General features: G+C 34.8%; 1 protein-coding gene across 3 annotated transcripts in view; it reads right to left on the minus strand.

Moving 5' to 3' along the window:
* The window catches only part of DMXL1 (Dmx like 1), a 191,093-nt gene that overhangs the window by 54,803 nt on the left and 110,798 nt on the right, over positions 1–25,492 (minus strand). For all 3 annotated transcript variants that reach the window (XM_032156599.2, XM_032156598.2, XM_058440586.1), the window contains 7 exons: positions 24,941–25,132; positions 21,620–21,696; positions 19,490–19,617; positions 18,731–18,979; positions 7,115–7,293; positions 3,038–3,180; positions 559–644 (listed from right to left, as the gene is read on the minus strand). In XM_032156599.2, the coding sequence (XP_032012490.1) occupies positions 559–644; positions 3,038–3,180; positions 7,115–7,293; positions 18,731–18,979; positions 19,490–19,617; positions 21,620–21,696; positions 24,941–25,132 (1,054 nt within the window). The remainder of the gene's footprint in view (positions 1–558; positions 645–3,037; positions 3,181–7,114; positions 7,294–18,730; positions 18,980–19,489; positions 19,618–21,619; positions 21,697–24,940; positions 25,133–25,492) is intronic.

Here is a 25,492-nt window from a genome sequence, read left to right on the forward strand (position 1 = left end):
TAAATAACATGCTTAATACTTAATTTTTCAATTTTAGAAATGATCTACTTATTTACTACTATGCATAATGAGAATAAACTCCTCTGTCCATCATTATGATAGAGTCTCATAAAAATCTTTGGTTAAATTGGTATTGTGTTTACCTTATATATACAGAACCATAGTTCACAGCAGAATCACTTAGTATGTTATCATGTCCCTTTCTTTCCTGTACAATCTTTTCCTCCTTTGAAGTTAATAATTGCTAGCTTTTGCATTTGCTTAGTTTTCTCTCCATTGTAAAATCCCTCAACACTTGGCTAGAGTATAGAGTCTCAATATAGTCAATCACATCACATTCAGTGCCCTTGATTTCTTGGACGTTGCCATCCTCAAGCACCTAACAGTATGACAGATACATTTACAGATGGTTGGTTTAGTTAAAAGAAATCTAACTTCTGTAACAGGAAATCACTAAACTTTTCCCCCAGTCCAGACAAAAAAAAAAAAAAAAACCAAAAAACAGAGTAGTAAGTCAAAAGGAACGGCACCATTAGCTCATGTTGAGCTATTTATTACCTGCAAGATCATGACCTGCAAAGGGATAAAAAGTCTTCAAATTGTTGAGCACCAACTGCACCATCGCCAACCGCATCAAAGACCAACTAAAAATAAAGCAACGATGGATCTGTTAACGATTTCTATAGGGATTTAGAAGAGTATACTACCCTTTGACTCAACAAATTCCACTATTAGGAATCAACCTGAACATATCCCTCTACGAAAACAGAATAATATATGCATAGAGGTAGTCATGTCAGCATTATCCACAATAGCAGAAGTGTAGAAATAACCAAAATTGTCCATGAGGAGAGTACTTGTTGAAAAACTATTTTTGACCTATGGAATATTAGGGTAACCATAAGGAAGAATGAAGAAGGATCTCTAAGTATTAATATGGAGTAAGTTTTGGTATGTAGTAATAAATAAAAAGCAGGTAGCAGAACACTGTATGTAGTATGCTGCCCCCTCTGCAAGAAAGCAGGCGGAATAAGTTTAGATGGATGTTTTGCTTATTTTTGCAAACAGAAGGATAAACCAGAAGCTAATAAAAGTGGTTAGCTGTAGAGGATGTGCAGAAGAAACTGGAGACAGTAAAGAGAAGTTTATGTAAAACTTGTGATTTCACATTTTTATATAGTTTCATTTAAAAAAATGTCAGCTTCTGTTATTTCAAGTGGAACATATTTATTTCTTAAAGTATTGAATTTTTAGTTATTTTTTTAATGGTAAATTACAAAAACATAAAATTTACCATTTTGGCCATTTTTAAGTTTATAGTTCAGGGGCATTAAGTACATTCACATTGCTGTGCAACCACCACCACCATCCAACTCCAGAATTCCTTTCATCTTGCAAAGCTGAAACTCTAAATTCATTCCCCATTCTCCCCCCACCGCCAGCCCTTGAAAACCACTATTTTATTTTTATTCTTTATGTATTTCACTATTCTAGGTACTTTGTATAAGTGAAATCACATACTATAACCCTTTCTGTGACTGATTTATTTCACTTAGCATTATATCCATGTTGTAGCATGTGTCAGAATGTCCTTCCTAAGGCTGAATAATACTCCGTTGAACGTACATAGCACATTTTGTTTAGTAATTCATCTGTTAAAACACACATGATTGTTTCTTCCCCTCGGTTACTGTAAATAAAGCTGCTAAGAACATGGGAAGTACAAATACCTGTTTCAGTCCCTGTTTTCAATATTTTCAGGTATAGATCCATAGTGGAAATGCTGGATCATATGCTAATTCTATTTTTAACTTTTTAAGGAACCAGTGTACTGTTTTTCACAGTTGCTGCACCATTTTACGTTCCCACCAAAAGTGCACAAAGATTCCAATTTCTCCTCATCCTTGCCAGCACTGTTATTTTGTGTTTTTTTTTGTAGCCATCCTAATGCGTATGAGATGTTGTCTCATTGGGAAACTGATCTGCATTTCTCCAATGATTAATGATATTGAGCATCTTTTCATATGCTTATTGGCTATTTTCATATCGTCTTTGGAGAACTGTCTATTCAAGTTTTTTGTTCATTAAAACTTTTTTTTTTAGAAATATAGATGGGGTTTTGCCATGTTGCCTGGGCTGGTCTTGAACTCCTGGGCTCAAGTGATCTGACCACCTCAGCCTCCCAGTGTGCTGGGATTACAGGCATAGGCCATCACGCTCAGCCCTTTGCTCATTTTTTTAAATTATTTGTCTTTTTGTTGTTGAGTTGTGCAGTTTGACTTTTAAATGATTTATATATTCAAAAAGTAAAATTCATTCAGCAGGGGGAAAAAAAACCTCAATAAACCAGGAAGTAAAAATCTCATGGTAACTTTTAAATAAAGAAAGACTTCAATGTCCCTCATATATTTACTTCTTTTGGAAAATTTACATTTTTTATCACACCATTAACATACCATGTTTTAGTAAAACATACCTATGTTTTAGATGTAAACATATCAACAGAGACTAGGTAATATTCCATCATTCATGAATGTAAGAATAATGCGGTATTGGTGCTAGAGGTGACCATTTAGAACATTTATATGACATACAGAGTATTTTTTGAAGATAGTACCTATTGACATCTTATAGTACTAGTGTTCTACTAAAAATATTTTATATTTTCTAGACTAAAACAGTAGAACTTGTTAATGTTAGAGCCCAAAATGCAAGGTATAATCTTGGAGCAAGATTTGTAAGGAATGATGCAGATTACAGATGATCCATTAATGGACAACCAAAGGTATGTGATAAATTATTGTTAAAGAAAGGAATTTAACAATTTCAACTAAAGAAATCTGAGTTACAATGTGTTATAAAGTCACGAGAGAAATTACTGTTAAGGAAAGGAATTTAACCATTTCAACTAAAGAAATCTGGGTTATAACGTATTATAAAGTCAACAAGCTATTAATTTCTCACGTATTTTTTTCAAAAATATTATTTATATACGCCATTATTTTTAAAAAGAAATTTAAAATAAAATATTCTGTACCTATATGAATTTGAATTAGAATGTTCCTGGAGATGGAAATCTGATGCTAAAACATCATCATCATCATCGTCGTCATCATCATCACTTCCCAGACTCTCCTCTGAATCATATTCGGCTCTACTTTGAGAAGGGGGTAGAAAAGGCTAAAATAAAGAAATCATGAAATTTAGCAGCCAAATATCTAATTTAATACATTCAAACATATAGTCTAATGGTACTAATTCATCTCATTTGCAGATACTTCATTTTAAGAGAGTTAAGTAACTATTATCTTACCATCCTATGCCTTTGACATCACTTGATACGATTCCATTATTTATTCATCCGTTCAACAAAAACTTATTAAGTATCCACTGTGTGGCAAGAATTCTACCGGATTTTTAAGACAGATACAATCACCACTCTCATTTACATTTTACATGTTAGTGGAAAAAATAGGCAAATAACAGAAAACTAAATACAAACTTTATTATGTGCTACAAAGAAAAGAAATAGAGAATAAGGAGAATTGAGATAAGCTGATCATGGAAGGCCTCTTTGAAAAGTATGAGAACTAAATGACAAGAAGGAACAAGCCATATAACAAGAGGGAAGAAAAGCATTTTAGACGGGAAAAATAATGCAGAAAGAGTTTGGTTTCAAAATAGTAGTTTGATCGAGTCTGCTAAGCAAAAAGATAAATGTTGGGAGAAAGGTTGGAGAGAATAGCAAATGACGGCTCAGACAGGGTCTTGTAGGCCATAGTAAAGGAATGTAAGGGAATGCCACCAATAAGTTGTAGGTAGAAGACAGGTACTGAGGTTTATATGCTAAGTATATCACTATGATCACTCTCTTATGAGAGAAAAGCTAAACGGCAAGAGGAGAAATGGAGACATCAGTAACTAAAACAAGAGTTGGCAGGTTGGATATAGGTGGTTAGTAATGAAGCTAGAGAGAAGTAGTAGATTTAAGATATATTTTGGAGAAAGCACCAACAGGTCTGCTGATAGATTTGGAGAACAAGAGAAGGTGAGTAAAAATGAATGATTCCTAGCTTTTTGGCCTGAGCAACTATAAGGATGAATATACAATTTCATAAAATGGAAAGACTGGGTATGAGAGGGAAGGTTTAGGGGAAAATCGATATAAAATGCCCAAATCACGAAGAAGACCAAGATTCATGTGTCAGAAGAGGAAGGATGAAGAAAGAAGATTATAAGGAATAAATAGTAAGTTTAAGAAGAAAAGCTAAAAGAGACTGGCATCAAGAGAAAAGGAGAGAAAAGCATTTCAATGTGGGAGTAGTGAAGAATGCTGAATGATGCTAAGAAGACAAATAAGAAAATAATTTAAAAGTTTCTACTACATTTGACATGGATATCACCTGAATCTCAGCAAGAGCAGTTTTAATGGGTGTAAATGGGTCAGAAAGTTATATAAGTAAGTACGAAAGGGAAAAAAGGCAGTAGAAAGCAAATGTGTCTAGTTTTGAAAAGCTGAATGTGAATGGGAACAGAGAAATGGGACAGCAGCTGGAAAAAGTTTCAGGGTCAAAGCAGGGGTTTGGAATGGGAGATACTAAAGCACATTTCTGTCCTGATGTGAAGGATTCAATAGAGAGGAAGAGAAATGAAAACACAGGGGAGAGTAGAGAAGAAAAGAAAGAATGCAATTCAGAGTAAAACTCAAGAAAAGGTCTCTGATAGAAGGACTCTTCCTCCATTATAACAGGAGGAAATAAGACAGGAGCAAATGTAATTGATCTGTAACTTTAAATTGGGATGATGAAAAAGTTTTGTCTGATTTTATTTTTCTCAGTGACTTACAAGGTGAGGTCATCAATTAAGAGTGAGGATAGGATGGAAGGGGAGATGCAGGAAGTTTGAAAAAAAAGTTGTAAAACCTTGGAAGACCAACAAAGAAACATAGCAGGGAGAGTGGAACTTCTGCAACAGCTGAGTAAAGAGCTTTGTAAGTGCCTTTCTCCAAAAAGCAACAATAAAATTGAACAAAATTGTATAAAACAAGCAATGGTTGACCCATGCATGTAACACATAGAGAAGTATTTATTTTTAAAAATCTATGGGACCTGATCTGGGTAAAACAGTGATAACTTGGTCAGGAGCTATTCCCATCTCACCCCAATCTCTGTGGTGTAGGTGTTCCACCAGGGTCAGCAGGACAGGCTGTGAAGACTGAGTTCTGATGCCCTGCCAGACAGGATTGTCTTTAAAATTCTACACCCACAGGCAGTATCAAAAGTAACAGAGATCTCAGTAGCAAACAATAACGGAAGGTAACATCTCAACTACTTCGAAGTTGTGATATTGATTGGGTGTAAGGGCAGACCCTAGATATTTAACAAAATGATCCAGAAACAAGACAGCTAAAGAAGGCCTTGCTAACCAACAATCCTATATCCAGCAAAACTCTCCTTCAAAATATGGAGGTGAAATAAAGATATTCCTAGATAAATGAAGTGCTTAATAAACATTTGTTGAATATATGAATGAATAAATGACTCAAAAAAGGGCAATGAGGAACAAGGAGACACAAACTCCCTTCATTACCCTTAAGAATGTAGGATATGAGAAAAATAAAAGCCATAGCTTAGCAGGCCTGGGAGACTTGTGTCACCAGAGAACAGTTAGAGTTAGATGTCAATTTGTGCAGGAGAACGTCTGGAAATTGAGAACGTGAGGGATGTGGCTGATGACACAAAAAGTGAAAGATACTTAAATAGGCAGTCCTTGCTTTGCACAGTATTGCATGCCTATAAAAATGACCACGCATGCAGAAACTATACAGAGCAGTAACAATCAATGGGAAAAGTTACAAATGTTTTGTGACCTTTAAAGATATTTGTCAAAACACTAAAAACTCTTACCATCAGCTATAAATGTATAGAAAAAGTTTTTTAAATAAACTAATTTTAACATACTGTAATTAAAACATAAAAATTAAAACAAAATTGTTTTATTTGTTTGTAAAAAACTTATCAAGAGTAGTTTGAATAGCGATTGCCTTCTATCTCTGTAACTTAGGATATGAAGCAAGCATTTCTTCTGTGCCTTAAACAAACTGTCACATTTCTAAGATTTTATCAGCTTCCAACATACTGTTCTTTGCATTTTCAATGTTGTGAATCCCTTTAATGTAAAGTTTTTTGGCAAAGTCACTATCTCTGAACATCTTCATCATTTTATCACAACTACTTTCTACATTTGTAAGTTCACTTTCACTAAATTCCTCTGGCTGTTCATCTAGAGTCTTTCAAATGGCAGCACTGTCAACATACCCACAGTTGGCTATTTTCTGTCTAACTTCATTTATGTTCAACTTGAATTTCACTCTCAGGACTATCACTTTTTTTATGGATGCACTTTCATCTTAGTTGGCTACTTCCCTCCTTTGATCAAATCCAATTTTGTACACTATCATATGGGTTTATCACAGGAGATGAAGCAAAACAACTGCATGCTTTGCTGTGTATGAAGTGAATAACAGGTGCTACATAATCAATCACTGAAAGACTTTAAAAGAACTGACATGATTGGTCACTGATCAAAAAGTGCATATTTACAAAGTGATTTCTAGAATGAAGCGCTAGCAGGGAAGTTTACTCATATTTAATATACTGTGGTAACAAATTTGAACCATGTTGTTGAGGGAATAATATTACTTAACACTGGTAACTGAAATTTATGCATTTCAGAATAATGAGAGACTGCTGTAGTATAAAAAAAAAAGTATATGAAAGATAGATGACCAGAGCACTTTGATTTCTTAATCACTATCAAGTATACTAACATGAAGACGTTACACAAATTCTCTTTTATAAGAAATATAATAAAATGCAAAAGCTATTGTTTAAAATGCAAACGTCATAATTTACCAAAAAAGTGCCTTAAAAACTATATGAAATATGGTCAAAATATTCTAGGGTATATATTTTTGCAGTGTAGCCTGATACTAATGAAAATTTTCTAAACCAAAGTGGGAAAACATTTGGAAGCACCAAAAATGACACTTATTTCTGATATTCTCATTTTTATTTGACTATGAAAATATTGATCTAGATAGCATTTTATTTACCTTAGCTATGAAATAGTCCCAGATACTGAGTTCAGGTGGGATGAACTTTTCTTTAACTGCCAGTGACTCCTGGCTTACTGGTGCTGAGGAAGGGGTCACTGGGGCAGATTCTCTGCAAGACATTTTTGATGACCTAAAACGTTTGTTCTGTTTTTCTCCTTCTTCAACTAGTGAAGAAACTAACAAAAAGAAAATAAAATGTTACTGAAGTACTATTTTCACTGCATTTATTTCACCTGTGTTTATATAAGATCTAAGGTTAACTACAAATAAGCATACACAAAAAAGTAAGATTAAGATTACGAAAGTACACAGCAGGTAAGAAAATAAGTAGAGGAAGACAAAAATCATTTCTGTCTAGCAACCTCTGCTTTTTCCTCAATTTGTTCCTCACTCTCTAAATGCTGACTTATCTATTGTATGTGAAAAATAAAAGGATGTAATGTCCGCCCATAAATCAGTCCACAATTTAACTAGGAACACGATAGGAAATTTCCAACATCCTTCTACTTTGCTTTTTTTAAAGATTATCATGGGATGTCAGTGTTAATTAAAAGCAACAACTCCCTTCTGAGATTCTTCAGTAATGATGTGGCCTTATATCTAAAACTACATTTTTCATTAGAAAACATAAACAAAATTCAGGCACCATAACTACTTAAACTGATTCGAACTTTTGGAAATGGCTCAGAGATAGAATTTTATAGTCAATGGAATTACAAAGAAGAAAATAATGCAATCTTTGTTGTTTTATTTTGTGGACACTCTACAATTAGATAGTACTTTTTTAGTATATTACCTCAGAATACTAAAGACATTAGCATTAAAAAGGTTATACAAATCTTTAATCAACCTTGAGTTACAAAGTGCAAATCACCAGTAGACAATCAAGGATTCTGCAGACAAAGGCATGATCTAATACACAGGCAAACAATTCCACATTAAGGCACACTAATATTCTCCTTTAATGGTTCTGATGAGATTTTACTCACCTTCCAAAGGAATGCAAATACTTGTGCTGTAATACAATTTGGTTTTATTGTTTGAAGCGTCTCAGCTTGCAGACACAGCATGCACATGCATTATAACAAGCTATAGTCAAGCTGAGTTTAACACAGCAATTTGGTTATTTCAGAAAAAGGGAAAGATGAATAAAATATTAGTATTCTAAGAGATTACTAAAAAGTGGCATGATTATTAATCTTTCAAATGATTTTAAAAGGAACTGCGAGATTAAATGTGCAAATTTTTTTCTTTGTTCTTACTAACATTTGATAACCAACAATCAAGTTTCCAGTATTACTGCTGCATACATTAACACACATTCTAAAACTTAAACGGTAGTTTACCAGCTTCTCATCAAGTGAAAAGTGAGAAACTATAGAGGTACTTTTTTTACCTTTCAAAAACTTAATGCTAAGTTTTAAGATAAATTTATCAATTTATCATTTGACGTGAACATTACTGTTTTGTCTTTTTTAAGAGATGGAGGTCTCCTTATGTTGCCTAGGCTGGATTTAATCCCTTGACTCAAGGGATACCCACACCTCAGATGCCTGAGTAGCTGGGACTACAGGCTTGTGCCACTGCACCTGGCTGTTTTTGTTTTTATGCTATTAAAAAGCATGTGAACCAAGAAGTATAGACAATCTCTGAAAAAAATAAAACATACAATGTTAAATTAATAGATTTTTGCCAAGATTAGAGTGTCATAAAAACAGTTTTCTTTTTTTCTTTTACTGACCCACTGGTAGATAAAAATAGTTTTAAAAGTAAAATATAAGAGAGTTTTTAAAGACAGAAACATTTGAAACTACAAGCTGTGAATCCAGTCACGTGACATGAAAATATTAACCACACTGGGAGGAAATGTTTAAAATTTACAGACTCAACACCAGGAAATATAAAACCACTTATTAGAACACTTTCTGGCTGGGTGTGGTGGCTCATGCCTATAATCCCAGCACTTTGGGAGGCAGAGGCGGGCAGATCACCTGAGGTCAGGAGTTCAAGACCAGCCTGGCCAACATGGTGAAACCCTGCCTTTACCAAAAATACAAAAATTAGCCAGGCGTGGTGGCATGTGCCTGTAATCTCAGCTACTCGGGAGGCTGAGGCAGGAGAATTGCTTGAACCTGGGAGGGGAAGGTTGCAGTGAGCCAAGATTGCACCACTGCACTCCAGCCTGGGCAACAGAGCAAGACTCCGTCTCACGAACAACAACAACAACAACGACAACAACAACAACACTTTTAATGAAGCAGGACCAAAGGAAAAAAAATTGGCAGTTTTACAGTAATGAATGTGTATTACTTTAGATGCTTTAACTAAAAGGACCTTAGCGATGCTACCCAGTAAACAAGAAATGACCTGTGACTTGTCAGTAGGGTAGTTACTCCCTCTTCTTTGTCCTCCAATTGTAGGAAGACTTAAGGCAATTTTATGCTTAAATCCTGCTAGGTCAGATTGGTCGTGAAGCTTAGGGGTGCCAATAAAAACTATAGCTGCTGGGTGCTCAACTGGTTGTTTTTGAAAATGCTAATAATCAAATATCAAGAACGTTTGCCACTCCTTGGGTGCAAACTAACCCTATGGTTCTATTATTAGGGGAAAACAGCTACTTTATTAGTAACAGAAGAAAGAAAATAGTATTAGGGAGAAATTAAGAGCAACTTCAATATAGAGTTTATGAATTTTAAGAGGTATAGAGAGGCTATAAAGTGGCTGAGGAAAAACTAAGGCATTCACAGGAAAAACAATCATGTCCTGACATAAATTTTAAAAATAAGTTTCAGTTGCTTTCCCAGGAAGTACTTTTTTTTTTTTAATTATGCTTTAAGTTCTAGCATACATGTGCACAACGTGCAGGTTTGTTATATAAGTATCCATGTGCCATGCTGGTGTGCTGCACCCATTAACTCGTCATTTACATTAGATATATCTCCTAATGCTATCCCTCCTCCATCGCCCCACCCCACGACAGGCCCCAGTGTGTGATGTTCCCCTTCCTGTACTTTTTAAAAGAAAGCTTCCATGTCAAGATAGTAGACTGTACAGACAAATACACCTTCCTTCCCTTAAGAATCCTTTCCTCACTCTCAGAATATCTGCACTGTGGTTTTCTAAGAATTATAAAAGTAACTCCCCTAAGAACCCAAAACAGAAATGGAGAAATGGCTAACAGGCTACACGTAGGGAAGGAGAGGAGCAGAGGAATAAGACAACATTCCTTCCTATAAATTCTTCTGTACTACTAGACTTGTTACCACAACGTATATTGCTGTGATTAAAACTATTTATAAGGGGAAGGTTATTAAGTTAGTATTTATTTTTCAGTTTATCATTTAAAATCAGCACAATGAAATTAATATTCTGAAAGTAGATTTAAATGTCATTTCTTTAAAAACTGAACTTAGAGTTCAACACCAGCCTGGGCAACATGGTGAAACCCAGTCTCTACAAAAAAATACAAAAATTAGCTGGGCATGGTGGCACATGCCTGTAGTTCCAGCTACTTGGGAGGATCACTTGAGGCCAGGAGGTGGAGGTTGCAGTGAGCTGAGATCACACCATTGCATTCCAGCCTGGGCAACAGAACAAGACCCTGTCTCAAAAAACAAAACAAACAACAAAATAACTGAACTTAAAGTAACCAGCAGGTCTCACTTTCTATTTCTCAATCTAAGGCACCCATATCCATAGAGCTATTCATGAGTGTGCCACAGTATACACGAAGCTTCAGGAGGCACATTAGTCTGGACCTTCAAACTGAGCCCCGCAAATATGGAAAAGATAAAAGTAATGTAAGTTTAAGACAAATAGATTTCAAATTTATTTCCTGCTTTCAGCAAACCAATTCAGTCTAAGTCCTCAGTCTCCTAAGAGGTATATATTAACCTTTATCTTCAGGTAAAAAGTGTGAGAACTACAAATGTACGTGAACACTAAGTATAAAACAAATCCTCAAAATTAAATGTAAAACATGATTTTCCAAGTAAACTTCAAATATTCCAAAAATAAAAGGACTAAAGAAGCAATTAATTGAAGGTACTTCTTAATCGTCAAAGAATAAGATTAGTGATTAAAAAAAAAAAGTCTGGCCAGGAACAGTGCATCATGCCTGTAAACCCAGCACTTTTGGAGGCTGAGGCAGGCAGACCATGTGAGACCAGGAGATTGAGACCAGCCTGGCCAAAATGACAAAACCTCATCTCTACTAAAAATACAAAAATTAGCCAAGTGTCATGGTGTGCACCTGTAGTCCCAGCTGCTTGGGAAGCTGAGGTACAAGAATCACCTGAACCTGGGAGGCAGAGGTTGCAGTGAGCCAAGATCATGCCAGTGCACTCCAGCCTGGGTGACAGAGTGAGAGTGTCTCAAACAAACAAAAAAGTCTGGAAGATACTATCCAGCTTTTAGAAAGACTGACCCTCAAAGTCTTCCTAGGATCATTACCATACACAGTATCTTGAACACGGCTCCATAAATATCTATAAAAATGAAATAATAAATATCTTAATAGAAAGTGGTGATTTGTCTCCAAACCACAGAGCAAGGCAGTCTCCATGGTAGTTGGTGTACAAAATGATTCACCAGAATATGGAAGGAAAATACTACAACTTCTATTTAGATTTTTTGATAAATAGGGGGAAGGGCAGAAGGAGAAGGGAAGGAGGTAGAGGAGAAGAAAGGGACAGGGGAAGAAGTAGAGGGAAAGGTAAGGGACAAGAAGAAAGGAGAGATGGGGGCAGGGGGAGGGGAAAGCAGAGGAAAGAAGGGGAAGAAGGAAAGTAAGGAGAAGAAACTAAATTTTGTCAATGTTTAACATCTGGATCGATAGTAGTAGACATGAATATAGATATATTGAGAATTTGGTCAAGCATGTTTTATGGATAAGGTAATGTATTCAAAAGCCTGAAGTCACTGCCCTAGAGTAGTACTTACTTTTCAATTACCCTGAATGCCACAACACGGTTCTGTATATAAGATTTCAACCCAAACTCAACAAACTTATTGAAAATGTGAATGGAGTATACATACACCACGGAACATTCAGCATTAAAAAGGAAGGAAATTCGGTCGCAAGCTACAACATGGATGAACATTATACTAGGTGAAATAAGCCAGTCACAAAAAGACAAAACACTATTTAATTCCACTTCTATGAGGTATAGAAAGTAATCAAATTCCTGGAAACAGAGTAGAATGGTGATTACTAGGGATTGTATGAAGTGGGGGAATTGTTTAATGGGTATAGTTTCAGATTTGCAAGATGAAAAAGTTCCGGAGATTTGTTTCACCACATGACAGACTTACTACTAAACTATATACTTAAAAATGGCTCACTTGATAAATTTTATATCATGTGTTTTTAGTCATAATAAAAAAACTAGAATGGAGAAAATATATTCAAGCCATATTGCTACACGACTTAGGACTTAGAAATATTAGAAAACTAGGTTGAAGAGAGAGATCACATGATTGGTCTCAGTAAGGTACACAGAAATACTGAATTAAGCAGAACATGGTGGCTCATGCCTGTAATCCCAGCAATTTGGGAGGCTGAGGTGGGAACATGACTTGAGTCCAGGAGTCCAAGACCAGCCTGGATATAGTGAGACCTTGTCTCTACAAAAATAAAACTTAAAAAATAAACTAGGCTAATCAATGATGGCCTGCACCTGTAGTACCAGCTACTTGGGGCACTGAGGTGGAAGGATCACTTGAGCCCAGGAGGGAAAGGCTGTAAAATGAGCTGTGATTGCACCACTGCACTCCAGCCTGGGCGACAGAGCAAGACCCTGTCTCAAAAAAAAAAAAAAAAAGAAGAAGAAAACATTGAATGAGGGAGTCTAGGTCAGATAAATGAATGTTGCATTTCTTATAAGGTTAGTTTCTTCTTTTGTCATCAGGCTTTAGCAGTGAAATAAAAGAATAATTACATGTAAAAATCTATACATGCACATTTCTTGGAGTTTCTTTTATCTTCTATGCTTTCTCTACTCTTGTATAAAAATTTGCCTTCCTGAATCATTTGTAAAATGAATGAATAGAATACTTTTTAAACTTTAAATTAAAATTTATATTATATGGTCTTCAATGAAAAGTCTAACAAAAATGTACTCCTGGCCAGGTTTGGTGGCTCACACTTGTAATCCAAGCACTTTAGGAGGCGGATCACTGGAGGTCAGGAGTTTGAGACCAGCCTAGCTCGTCTCTACCAAAAAACACAAAAATTAGCCAGGTGTGGTGGTGCACGCCTGTAATCCCAGCTACTTGGGAGGCTGAGGTGGGAGAATCGCTTGAACCCGGGAGGCGGAGGCAGCAGTGAGCCAAGACCACGCCACTGCACTCCAGCCCGGGCGACAGTACGAGACTCTGTCTCACAAAGAAAAGAAAAGGAAAGTATTCCCTTCCACAGAATTAGTTACTTTGAAGTTCAGCAGTCTTTTAAAAGTTCCTTATAATAAACCACCAGTTAAATGTTTGGCATATTCAATTATATTTTAAATCACCTATTTTGTTTTATATTTTAATACGCTCAAGTCTTTTCTGGTCAAGATATTTTGCTGTTTTGCTTATTTTGCTAAAGGAATATTAGCAATGATGTGATAATCACTGACTACTGAATACAGAACTTTTACACAAGTTTTATAAGAAAAAGCAAAAAATGGATTTTCTGATCTGTTTTAGCGTAATAAGTCAGAAATAGACTTTATGTCTAGAATATCATTAGCAATCTCATAGTAAAAAATATATGACATGCTTACCACAAATAAAATGTTCATTTTATATTTCCATTCCTCAATTTGGAGACATAAAAAAATCATTACTATGAATTTATTAAGATAAAGAGATAATTCACAGTTCTTATAAATGCAAGTATCACAAAACACAATAACAATGCTTAAAAACACTGCTTTATTTATAATATAGAATAAAAAGCAAAAGTATGGATTTCTAACTGTTAGCAGAAAAAGTAATTTTTTGAAAACTGCTATTGCTTAGCTGGTTCTCTTCTTTAAAATTGACCATAACAAAACAATTCAGAGCTCCATGAACATATACCTGAACTACAATTTTAGTTAATTAGAAAAATCAAACTCTTCATTTATATAATGTGGAATTCACAAAAAAAAATTTGATTAAAAATTAATTTATGTACGTTAACATTTTTGTTAAGAATTTTGACCTGCCAGACCAGAGTCTAATAAAAATCTATCATTTTCTTCAGTTATGAAGCTTAAGTTATCTTTAAATATTATGTTACTACAAGAATACAACAAGTATATAATAGATATATAGAAAGAAATATAATCTAGTTCATGAGGCCATCATTGCAAAGAAAATTTAAATCCAAATTTATAACAGAACAAGGAAAACAAATGATGGCTTTCAAATACCTCTCATAATACAGTACCTAAACTTATGGCACACTTTTAGAATACATGTTTAAGGGTATGTCATTTTCAATATACAATGTATTTCATCTTCAATATACAATGTATTTCAATATGCATGTATTTCATCTTCAATATACAATGCTTTGACACTGGTTTGAGTCGTCAGGAAAATGAAGTATTCTAGATTTGTCAGCTTTCATTGGCCAAATTTAAAAGATAAAAATTTTTAAATACACATTAATTTTAACTGGATTCAAGTCAACTTTTCTGAAATACGCTGTTTTATTCCCTTGGTCAACAATGTATATTGAACATTACTTAATGCAATTAGACTCTTGATACATCATCATTATGATTAGCAGTAATCCAAACACACAGGACTGCTTACCTACAACCTAAAATTTATCAGGTCTGTCCTGACTCGGTAAGTTTTCAAGGCAACATATTAATGCCTTAAAAAAACTGAGATTTCTGAATGTTACTTTATATTGAAAGCCATTGCTGCTAGTAGCTCCTTGTCTTGGTTGACTTTCTGTTCTGAGATTTTCTCTCTCTAGTTTTCAGTGGATCCCTACTCCATAGGACCTTCGCTTCTTTCCCGTTCTCTTCGCTTCTTTCCTTTTCTCTTTCTGCCTGCTCCTTTTCTTTTCTTTTTTGAGATGGAGTCTCGCTCTGTCGCCCAGGCTGGAGTGCAGTGGCGCAATCTCAGCTTACTGCAACCTCCACCTCCCAGGTTCAAGCAATTCTCCTGCCTTAGCCTCCCGAGTAGCTGGGTCTACAGGCGCACGCCACCACGCCCGGCTAATTTTTGTAGAGACAGTGTTCCATCTTGTTGGCCAGGCTGGTCTCCAACTCCTGACCTCAGGTGATCTGCCCACCTAGGCCTCCCAAAATGCTGGGATTACAGGCGTGAGCCACCACGCCCAGCCCTCCTGCTCCTTTTCAAATTAGCTTGGCTTTGAAACCAGCAGGTCTTTAGTTTTCATCATTCAGTGAATATATTCCTTTTTTTCTGGTTAGCAAATGGACAAATCGTACCATTCATGTTTTCTTTAAGTACTCCTTCAGTTACTTCCATGATTGTATTTAGAATACTTTCTGGGTACTCAAGGACAGATGAGCACCATATAACCTGGATATGACTATATCCAGCCCTACCACTAAGTGAACAATACGTTTTAAGTATTCCTTATTATTGGCTGAGGTTAAACATATAGATGCAGATAATTTTAAGTCACTTTATTTTTTACTTGGGGTTAAATAAGTGGTAGGATACAGCTTATGACGGATTTATAATGGCCCCCTCAAAATAATTTATGTAATGGTATTTTTGCCTACAACCAACAACTAGAGTGGTTAGTAAGACTGGTGCAAAAGTAACTGCGTTTTTGCCATTGCTTTTGCACCAACCTTATACAAAGATCAACCTGGACTTTCAGTAAGGTTCCTTACATGTATCTGTGCTCAGGAAGAATGGATGAAATTGAGACCTGATGGCTAGTAAGAATGTATTTTTCATTTTCTTTTTTATGGATATCTGGACATTCCTTAGCAATAATTCATCCCTTTTTAACATTTTACATCAACAAGATCAGGGTCTTAACAAATGAATTTTTCTCAGAACATATTAAAAACATGGTCAAAATTAATTTACCAATTTTTAATTTAAAATTAAACTCAACAGAGCTATGGATCTTACTTCCCTTAGACTTTGAAAGTGTTTCCTTAATTGAATTCAGGTATCTCAAGTATAAATATAGTCCAAGGCAAATTTCATGTGAAAGTAGTCTTTAAAAAAAATCTATACAAAAAGCACAATAAACAACTTTTTAAAAAACAGAAAAGGAATGTTACAAAAACAAAATACTTAATAATTTAATAAGCAAAGGCAAATTTGGCAAATAAGGTAAATTTGCATATGAAATCTGAAGTACATAAGAAGAAAAAGTAGAAGTAAATGAGTTTAATTAAGGCAAATGGCAGGGACCAGAGAGATAAAACAGCCATCAAAGTAGTAAGCGAAGTGTAGTAGGTGGACGAGTAATAGGCAGGATGGTACCAGGTTTCTGGAGAAGTCATGTTAGCATTCTACATTTTCAGTATTTTACAACAGCGAAAACTGAATTAGCCCCTAGACTGGCTCAAGGAAGCTAAGGGCCATGGCAGGGAAGATTATAAATTATCCCTCTGATGCCACTTATACTATTTCATAAGTACAATTTGTGGTTAGGTCAAATACTTTAAGAGACCCACAGTGAACTCTACGTCCCAAAATATTAACTTCAGTTGTTCTTACAACCTGAAATTCCTTTAACAGGGAAGGCAAATATTCTATTCCAAATAGAGCAATAATAAAATGCTTCTACTTGTAAAGCAGGGGTTGGCAAATTGCAATCCAACAAATAAATAATGTTTTATTAGAACACAGCTATACTCATCTGTTTACAAATGGTCTATGGCTGCTTTTGTGCTACAAGGGCAGAACTAAATAGTTGTGAGATACGAAATGGACTCCAAAACCTAAAATACATATTTGGCTTTTTACAGAAAAAGCTAGTTGAACTCTGCTGAAAGTTATAAACTGAATTTGCCTCATGGTAAGTATTATACATAAAGAAATTCCTGCCTGTTTTTTCTTGATGGAAGAAAGAGGCAGGACCCAGACTACAAAGTATGAGAGTCCTAGGTAACTGAAGAAACAATTTCAATTAAGGAGAGGAAGTAGAAGCTAGGACATCATGATTTTTTGCTATATGGTCATGCAGGGCCACAGGTTAGTGGAAACTGCTTTTGAAAAGTATAATGTATGCCAACATTGCTACTAATAACTTTTAAATATTTTAACAAGATAATAACTTTTCTAACTTCTTTTTAATATAGCTTTGTTCAAAGAATATTCATCAATCATGGTATAGATTTTGGTAATAATTTTTTTCCCAAATAATGAAGCCAAATTCAAGTTTTTCTTATTCTCTCATGTCCCTCACCAACTGCTTGACCTCCCAAAACATATATATCCAAGCCCACACACACCTACATGTACAAGTATATGTTCAGTGTAAACATCAAAGAAGAAGTGAATGAAAATTCTTAAAGAGATAAATAACCTTGCTGAGCTTCTCTCTTAAATGTATGCATAGGGCTTTTTTTTTTGAAAAACATTTAACATTTTCAATTTATTCAACATCAATATAGAATGAAATAAGTTTTCAAGTACTATATATTAAAAATAAACCTACTCCTCATGCCCTCCATAATTGGAAAACCAAGATTATCACACATGGGCTAATACATGAAAAAAAATACAGCTTTAACATTAGAAAGTTTTTAAAAGGGGAAACAATTGTTTAAAATATTTACTTTTCTTGGTATCATGAACACTTAGAAATCCAAAAACTCCAATGGCCGGAATCATAATATGCAAATCATAAAGCAGCCTAATTTGAAATGTTGTTCTAGTCATTTCAAGCCATAGTCTGATTTTCTATGATTAGCACTGACAGTGTTTTATTTTTACACACTTTAAAATATTAAAGTATAAGTAGGACAGAAATATAAAAAACGAAGAATTTAAAAGCAGAATAAAACAGCAGAGATAGTTTTCCAAACTGCTAATCATTGTTTTAAATCAAAAATATGGCTTGATCAAAGGAAACTTCTCAGTTTTCTATAAATGCCAAACAAAATAAAACTGGCCCACTGTACCCCAACCCCTCAAAACAACACAAAGCAAGCTGAATGATAAAAGCCTATTTCTAAAGCTCATATCTTGCCTGCAAGACTGGGAGGGCTATGAGAACTGATGGCTGAAAGAGCTTTGGAAAAGCCCACACATTCCATGGAGAATACCACTACCTGGTGGGGGCTAGGCATAGCAAAGTGCCTTCCTGCCAAAGAAAGAAGAAAGAATCTGTATTTGGGATAGAACAAAAACCAATATTACAGTGTGTTTCAAAACGAAAGTTTCAACAGTAAAATATTTAATAAATTTTCATAAGATCGTTCTAATTATTGGTACAGGAATATCTTAAAGATTAAAAACTGCACCAGAAACTTCAATACTGCATTTTCACCGTATGACTATTTGTTTATGCTTTTTGCAAATGGTCTGTAACAAGAACTTTCTATAACTAAATTAAAATGTAATTACTTTCGAGAATGATATCACTCAGATAAATAAAGCTTCAGTCTTAAAAAAATTTTTTAAACTCACCAGGTAAAGTTTTTGAATGTGTCTGTTCTTTGCTAGGAACATGTGCACCTCCACCAAATACAGCAGACCACATTTTCTCATTTAGAGGATGGGCCACAATCCGAAACAGCTCATTACTTGAATGTGTGGCCAGGCCATGGATGAAGAGACTAAGATACACTGCTGTGAGAATTTCACAGAGCAAGACTGTAAGCCCTGACTGGGCTTCCTCGCCAGAAGAATTCAAAAGTCGAATGAGACAAGTTATTCCTAGAACAACAAACATAGCCGTCACTGACTATAAATTTTTAAAATTTTAAAAATTAACTATATTTTTCTAATTTTACGAAAAAATGTCATTGCATCAGGATTTAATACTGTATTTTCTTCCCTAAATTCACAGACTAGTAGTGGTTATTACAGTTAAGCACAAATGAGCTATTTGAGAGAAACATTAAAAATCTTTAATATTAAACATTAAAATCTTTAATGACTAAGATCTCATAGATAAATTTTCATAGACGGGTTTTTCTAGTATGTCAAAAGCAAAATGATTTAAAAAATGGTATTACAAAACATTTGAGTTATATTAGTATAATGGTCAAAGGAATACTAATGTTAAGCAACTGTAATTCAGAATGAGTGGTGAATACTTAACTGGTATCAACTCTAACAATATTTAACAATGATTATCATGTGGCAAAACTAAAATAGTCTTTTTACTTATCTAAGATTATAAATAAGACGAAGAAAAAACTGATCTATACATAAAAATTATACCCGGCCATTGAGCTGGTGATGTATTGGGAGTTAATGCTTCATCTAAGCTTCCTGTTTTCAAAGAATGTCGATGAGGAAGCAGTACTGTCTGATATACCATTCCAGTAAACTGATTTGCTTGAAATGAACTAAGAGAAGAAAACAATATTTAAATCTAGGATCAATTTTATATAATATTTTCATGCTTCAGATCTAATTTCAATAGTATCAATTTTTGTTTATTAATTATACTGCTAGTACATCTAAGTAGTATAATGTACAGTCTACTGCTATATAAAAACAAAGTATCCTTTAAGTGTAAATATACACATTTTCTAAATTAAAACACATTTTAAGGGACAGAATAAGTACAAATGAGAAAACTAAATCGCTATGTACCACAAGTAGCAAGCTTACATATTTGACTTAAAAACGTAGTTATCTGGTTGAAAATGAAGTCAGTTTAGGCTCACTTTTATGTATAATGGCTAGCCTACACTACATCAGGCACTGTAGCAGGTACTAGGCATATAAGGAATAACAATGTTTCTGTCCCCATAAAATTTAATAGGGGAACAAAACACAAATAAAGTTATCACACTACTCTTAAAAGATGAAACCTATGCATACGATGCTATCAAGGCAAAACAAAAGAGTATTTCACACAATTTGAGAATTCAGGATAAGCTTCCCCAAGTAAAAGATGCAAAGCGAAGACTAACAGATGAATGAACAAAAACACTTGCAGCTTGGCATAAACTATGAAATAATTCTGACAGAAAATGATATACGGAATTTCTTTTAGAAATTCCTATATCATACATTAAGTACATGAATATAATACTTAAATATAGCACATTTATTGGTGTAAATGTGTTATGACTGGCAAATCTCATTGGTTATAACATTTTGATGCATTTGTAGTTTCTCTTGCTTTACTTTCCAGTTTCAAGATGGCAGAGTAACAACAAAAAAAACTCCCTCATTCCTATAGAAATCATAGATATGAAAGATAAAAAGAAGTTAATGAAAATAAAGCCTAAATAATAAGAAAGTGAATTCTTCAAGGATCAGGGTTAAAGAAATCAAGTTGAAGCTACCTTGGGAAATATACAACCAGAGTGGTAAGTAAGGCTACCCATAGAAAATTCAAAAACATAAAATGGACAGACAACCAAAAATTAACAAGAAAGGCTGACACCATGTAAGAAATAACAAACTCAACAAAAGATCTTCACCTGAGAAACCCAACTTATCAATAAAGTACTTCATACTCAAAAAAACTTTTTAAATCAAGAAATGTTATAGAAACAGAAGCAAATATTAAATTCAACGAGATCCTGAAAATGAAAAACAGAATTTCTAAAATATGAATTCTTGCTAAATAAGACAGGACATTGCTGAATAATGAATCCGTGTTTGGAAAATGAAGCTAGAATTTCTCCTGAAATGAAACAAAAGAGATAAAGAAAAGGAACATAGGATGGGAAGGTTAAAAGAACATTAAGAAGTTGCAATATCTGTTTAATGGGAAAGATAGAAGAGAGATGAGACAATACTTGAAGAAATAGAGTATTTCAAAGAATTAAAGATATAGAAAGATCCCAGAGGGTAACAAACTATTTTTTTAAAGCCTAGACAAATTACAGTAAAACTTTATAACATAAAGAGAAATACAAAGAAATATCCTATACATCAATTATTCGGTAAAATTTTTCTCAATTCCAAGTTACTCCCTCCCCTGTGCTCCCTGAGCCTTTTACTATCTACTGTCTTATTATACTTACCATTTTAGTACTATGCCATATTACACACATATCATTTATCAACTCACATGTTTGTCTCTAACTAGACTGACCCTAAGAAATAGACCTTATCACATTATTTGCGTTAAAATTCTCAGTGCCAATCACAATGTCTGACATAAGGCAGTGATCAGTAACAGGCTGCTAAATAAGTTATACAGAGTAAGGGTTTGAGATTCATTTGCCATAAAAATTTCAAATACGAACAAAAAGTACGCAAACCCTCAACCATATGCTTTTTGCAATATTTAAAATAGACATATATAGTTCTAAACCACTAACATACAAAATATGAAACCTCATTGCTTACTGTAAGTATTCTTAAATTTCATAAAAAGATAGTTACCTGTAGTTATGACTACCACAAAGGCACTGATAAATACAAGCAGAAAGTGAGGCTGCTAAAGTATGCATTACATACACCTGGAAAACAAAAACAAAATGACTTTAAGTATAACCTTTTTAAAGTACAGATTTTTTTTCAAGACCTAATATAATCAGCATTTTTAAAAGAATGAAAAAATTTTTGATTCTTTGCCTTCATAAACTACTTCCTTTTTTTCTACAACACTCATTTTTATCTACATGAGTCTTACTACAGAAAATTTAAAGAAAACACGCTAAAGTCTTCAGCAGAAATTATAAAACACACATTTGCTACCTAATTTCTTTTTCTACAGCAAAGGGGAACAGACGTCAGCTCTCCAATAGAGCATGAATCATGTATTAAAGTAAGCCCTCCAACACTCAATCTGCTTTTTCCTCAACCAAAATATGAAGAGAGAGCCTGAAAACTGACAGTTCACCAATGGACAGGTCGCTGAAGAATATGCTACCACATATTCTAGTTACCTTAAAAACAATTTGAAGAGAGTGAAACTAGAGAAAAGAGAAAGGATATAAGGTATGAAAGGCAGTAACTGAAAGGCAGTGGAGTCAGGCATTTGTTTTAAGGAAGAGAAGACTAAACACGGCATGGCAAGGGCCGTAACATTAGGCAGAACTGAGGATGAAAGAGAAGCTCCAGCTAGGTAAGAAAGCAAACTAGACTAGACTAGTTGTTCATCTGATTGTGAAGTATGCCAGTCTTTTTGCAGATAAAAATGAAGAATGACAGATCAAATCTAATTGCTAATTTTTCCTTCAAATGTCAATAAAACGTGGTATGAATTAAAAGATATTATATAATTGAAGATGACAAAAACTATGTATGGGAGCTTGCAAAAATGATCACAGTATTTTGCAGCTTCTGCAAGAGAGCGTTGGACCTACTTCTCCACTCACTGAATCTGAGCTAGGCTTGACTTGTTCGACCAAGAGGACCCAACAGAAGTGAAGTGTGAGTTCTGAATCTACACTTCAAAAAGCCTTGCAAATTCTACTTGCTGCTCTTGAACCCCTGAAACCACCATTTGAAAAAAATCTAGGTGTGACTGGGCTATGGGGTGCACAGACATTTGATCAAACATTATTCTGCGTGTCTGTGAGATGTTTTCAGATGAGACAAACATTTGATTCAGACTGATTAAAGCACATTGTGCTCTGTAATGTGAGTAGACTCAGTTGGCAAGACCTGAACAGAACAAAAAGGCTGAGTAACTCACATCTAACTGCACTGAGCTGGGTCACTGCTTTTCCTGTCTTCAGACTTGAACTAAAACATCAGCTCTTTTTGGGTCTTCAGCCAGATGACTTTCTGACCTGAACTTAAATTATAGCTCTCCTAGTTCTCATGCCTTCTGATTTGGACTGGAACTACACCATCAGCTCTCCTGGGTCTCCAACTTGCCAACTGCAGATCTTGGGACTTTTCAGCCTCCAAAACCACATAAACCAATTCCTTATACTAAATCTCTCTCTCATTTTATACACACACACACACACACACACACACACACACAAACATATACATACATACATCCTACTGATTCTGTTTCTTTGGTGAATCCAGACAAATATATTAGGCTTGCCCGCTGGAGGATGAGATACATATGACCCAGATTCTCCTGTCAGTGCTGTCAACATGTGCCAACCACCACAAATGTAAATGATGCCATCTTAGATCATCTAGAACCCGACTAACCCACCAGTTGACCAAAGATGAATGAGAGAGTCCAGACATTAGTACAGCTGGCCCAAACCAAAGAACTAATGAACCAACCCAGAGAATTATAAGCAAAATAAATGATGACTTTTAAAGCCACTAACGTTTCAGGACAGTTATTATTATTACTATTATTATTATTATTATTATTATTATTATTATTATTATTTTTGGTGGGGGGTGGCACGGAGTTTTGCTCTTGTTGCCCAGGTTGGAGTGCAATGGTGCGATCTTGGCTCACCGCAACCTCTGCCTCCCGGGTTCAAGTGATTCTCCTGCCTCAGCTTCCCGAGCACCTGGGATTACAGGCATGTGCCACTACGCCTGGCTAATTTTTTGTATTTTTAGTAGAGACAAGGTTTCTCCATGTTGGTCAGGCAGGCTGGTCTCGAATTCCTGGCCTCAGGTGATCTGCCCGCCTCGACCTCCCAAAATGCTGGGATTAGAGGCGTGAACCACCATGCTGGCCTCAGGACAGTTCTTAAGCAGCAAAAGGTAACTGATACACCACAGGTATGCTATAATTAGTTTTCAATATGAAATATAGTTTGGCTAAAATGAGCACAATCTGAAAGAAATTAAATTCCAAACTGTATAATAAGCACTATGGGCATTTATACTACAGAGCAGTACAGAAAAATAAGTAGTGAAATTTAATTACAAGGATTAAGGTAACTAAAGAGGGTAAATTTGTAGGAGAGTCCACCATCAGGCAAACAGAAAATCGAATTGGTGTGATACAACCTGTGAGGTGGATGAGAGCTACATGTTAGACTATTAAAAAAAAAAAAAAAACCACTACGGATATATGAAAATGGTCAAAGTCAGTTATACTTCAAAGGATTTCGATATGTCTGAAAAGTAAAGATAAAATATGACATTAACAGCAGATAAAAGTAATGATGAATAGGATGCTTTGGTTGATTAGAGAATTAACTATAACAATATAATTAGATGTATGCATTAGAATCACACAAGGAGGTTCTTTAAAAATACACATTCCTGGGACATACTCTCACAAACTGATTGAATAAGTTCGGAGTGAACTTGAGAATCCAGACTTTTAACAAGCACTGCAGCTGATTCTGTTGTAGCTGGTTCACAAAGTACTGCCTACCCTAGAAGAATGACAGGGGCAAATAGTTCATATTATCCTTAAAATGTGGATTTCTTCAATATTAACAAGGGGAAACTTCATTTACATATTAGTGCCTTTACATTAAAATATTAAGTTTCTATATTTAAAAAACAATGAGCTTTTTGGTTAAATGTACTACTAAAGGAATCACTCCTATGCACCTATTTTTCTTAAAGCAGCTAGACTAAATAACTAGGCATTGTGATAAAAAATTCAAGAACTCTATTGGGTCTAAGTAACATGAGTAAGATAAGCCAGTCTACAACCAGAAGATTTCTTTAACAGGAATCAACATAAACTTGGCAATGTAAAAATTGCTATGCTTAGTCTGATGTTTAAAATTACTTAAAAAAAAACCTTAATATTTATCTTGTAGTTTTATCATTGTATAGATGAATTAAAAGCTTGAAACCAAGCATACTTACTTTATTGCTTTGGATATCAGGGTGGGGTGGTGAATCAAAGTTTATTATGGCATGGAGAATATCATGTGTCAGATTACTAAGGTGCAATAATGGATTGGCAACTACTGTTTTGGCATTGGCTGTACAAGCAAAGAGGAGAGGCACTGAGGTTTGCTCTGACAGAGGGCTAGAAAATAGTGGTTCTGACGTTTCCTTAAAAACAAAGAGGGATAAAAGGTTAACCAACTATTTACAGTCACAAACCATTACTTCAGTAAATCAAGGGCTCTTTAAAACACTTCGAAACAATTAAAAAATAAAAGCATAATAGAAACTTAGAGTTAGAAGAGATGTGAAGAAGTCAGCATTCCAATAATCATATTTAAAAATAAGACACTGAGGGGCACAGATAGGGAAAAAAAATAAGACAATATGCTCTTGCAGTAAGAAGTCTGTTACCCTACAAGGCATTCAGAAAACACCTGGGAGTGTCTGAATTAAGCAGGTCATAAGGCCTGATACTGAATCGTCTGAAACTACTATAAATACACAACTCTACTAATTCATAATATG

This window comes from Hylobates moloch, unplaced genomic scaffold, assembly GCF_009828535.3.
Source record: "Hylobates moloch isolate HMO894 unplaced genomic scaffold, HMol_V3 SCAFFOLD_6, whole genome shotgun sequence".
NCBI classification, from domain to species: Eukaryota; Metazoa; Chordata; class Mammalia; order Primates; family Hylobatidae; genus Hylobates; species Hylobates moloch.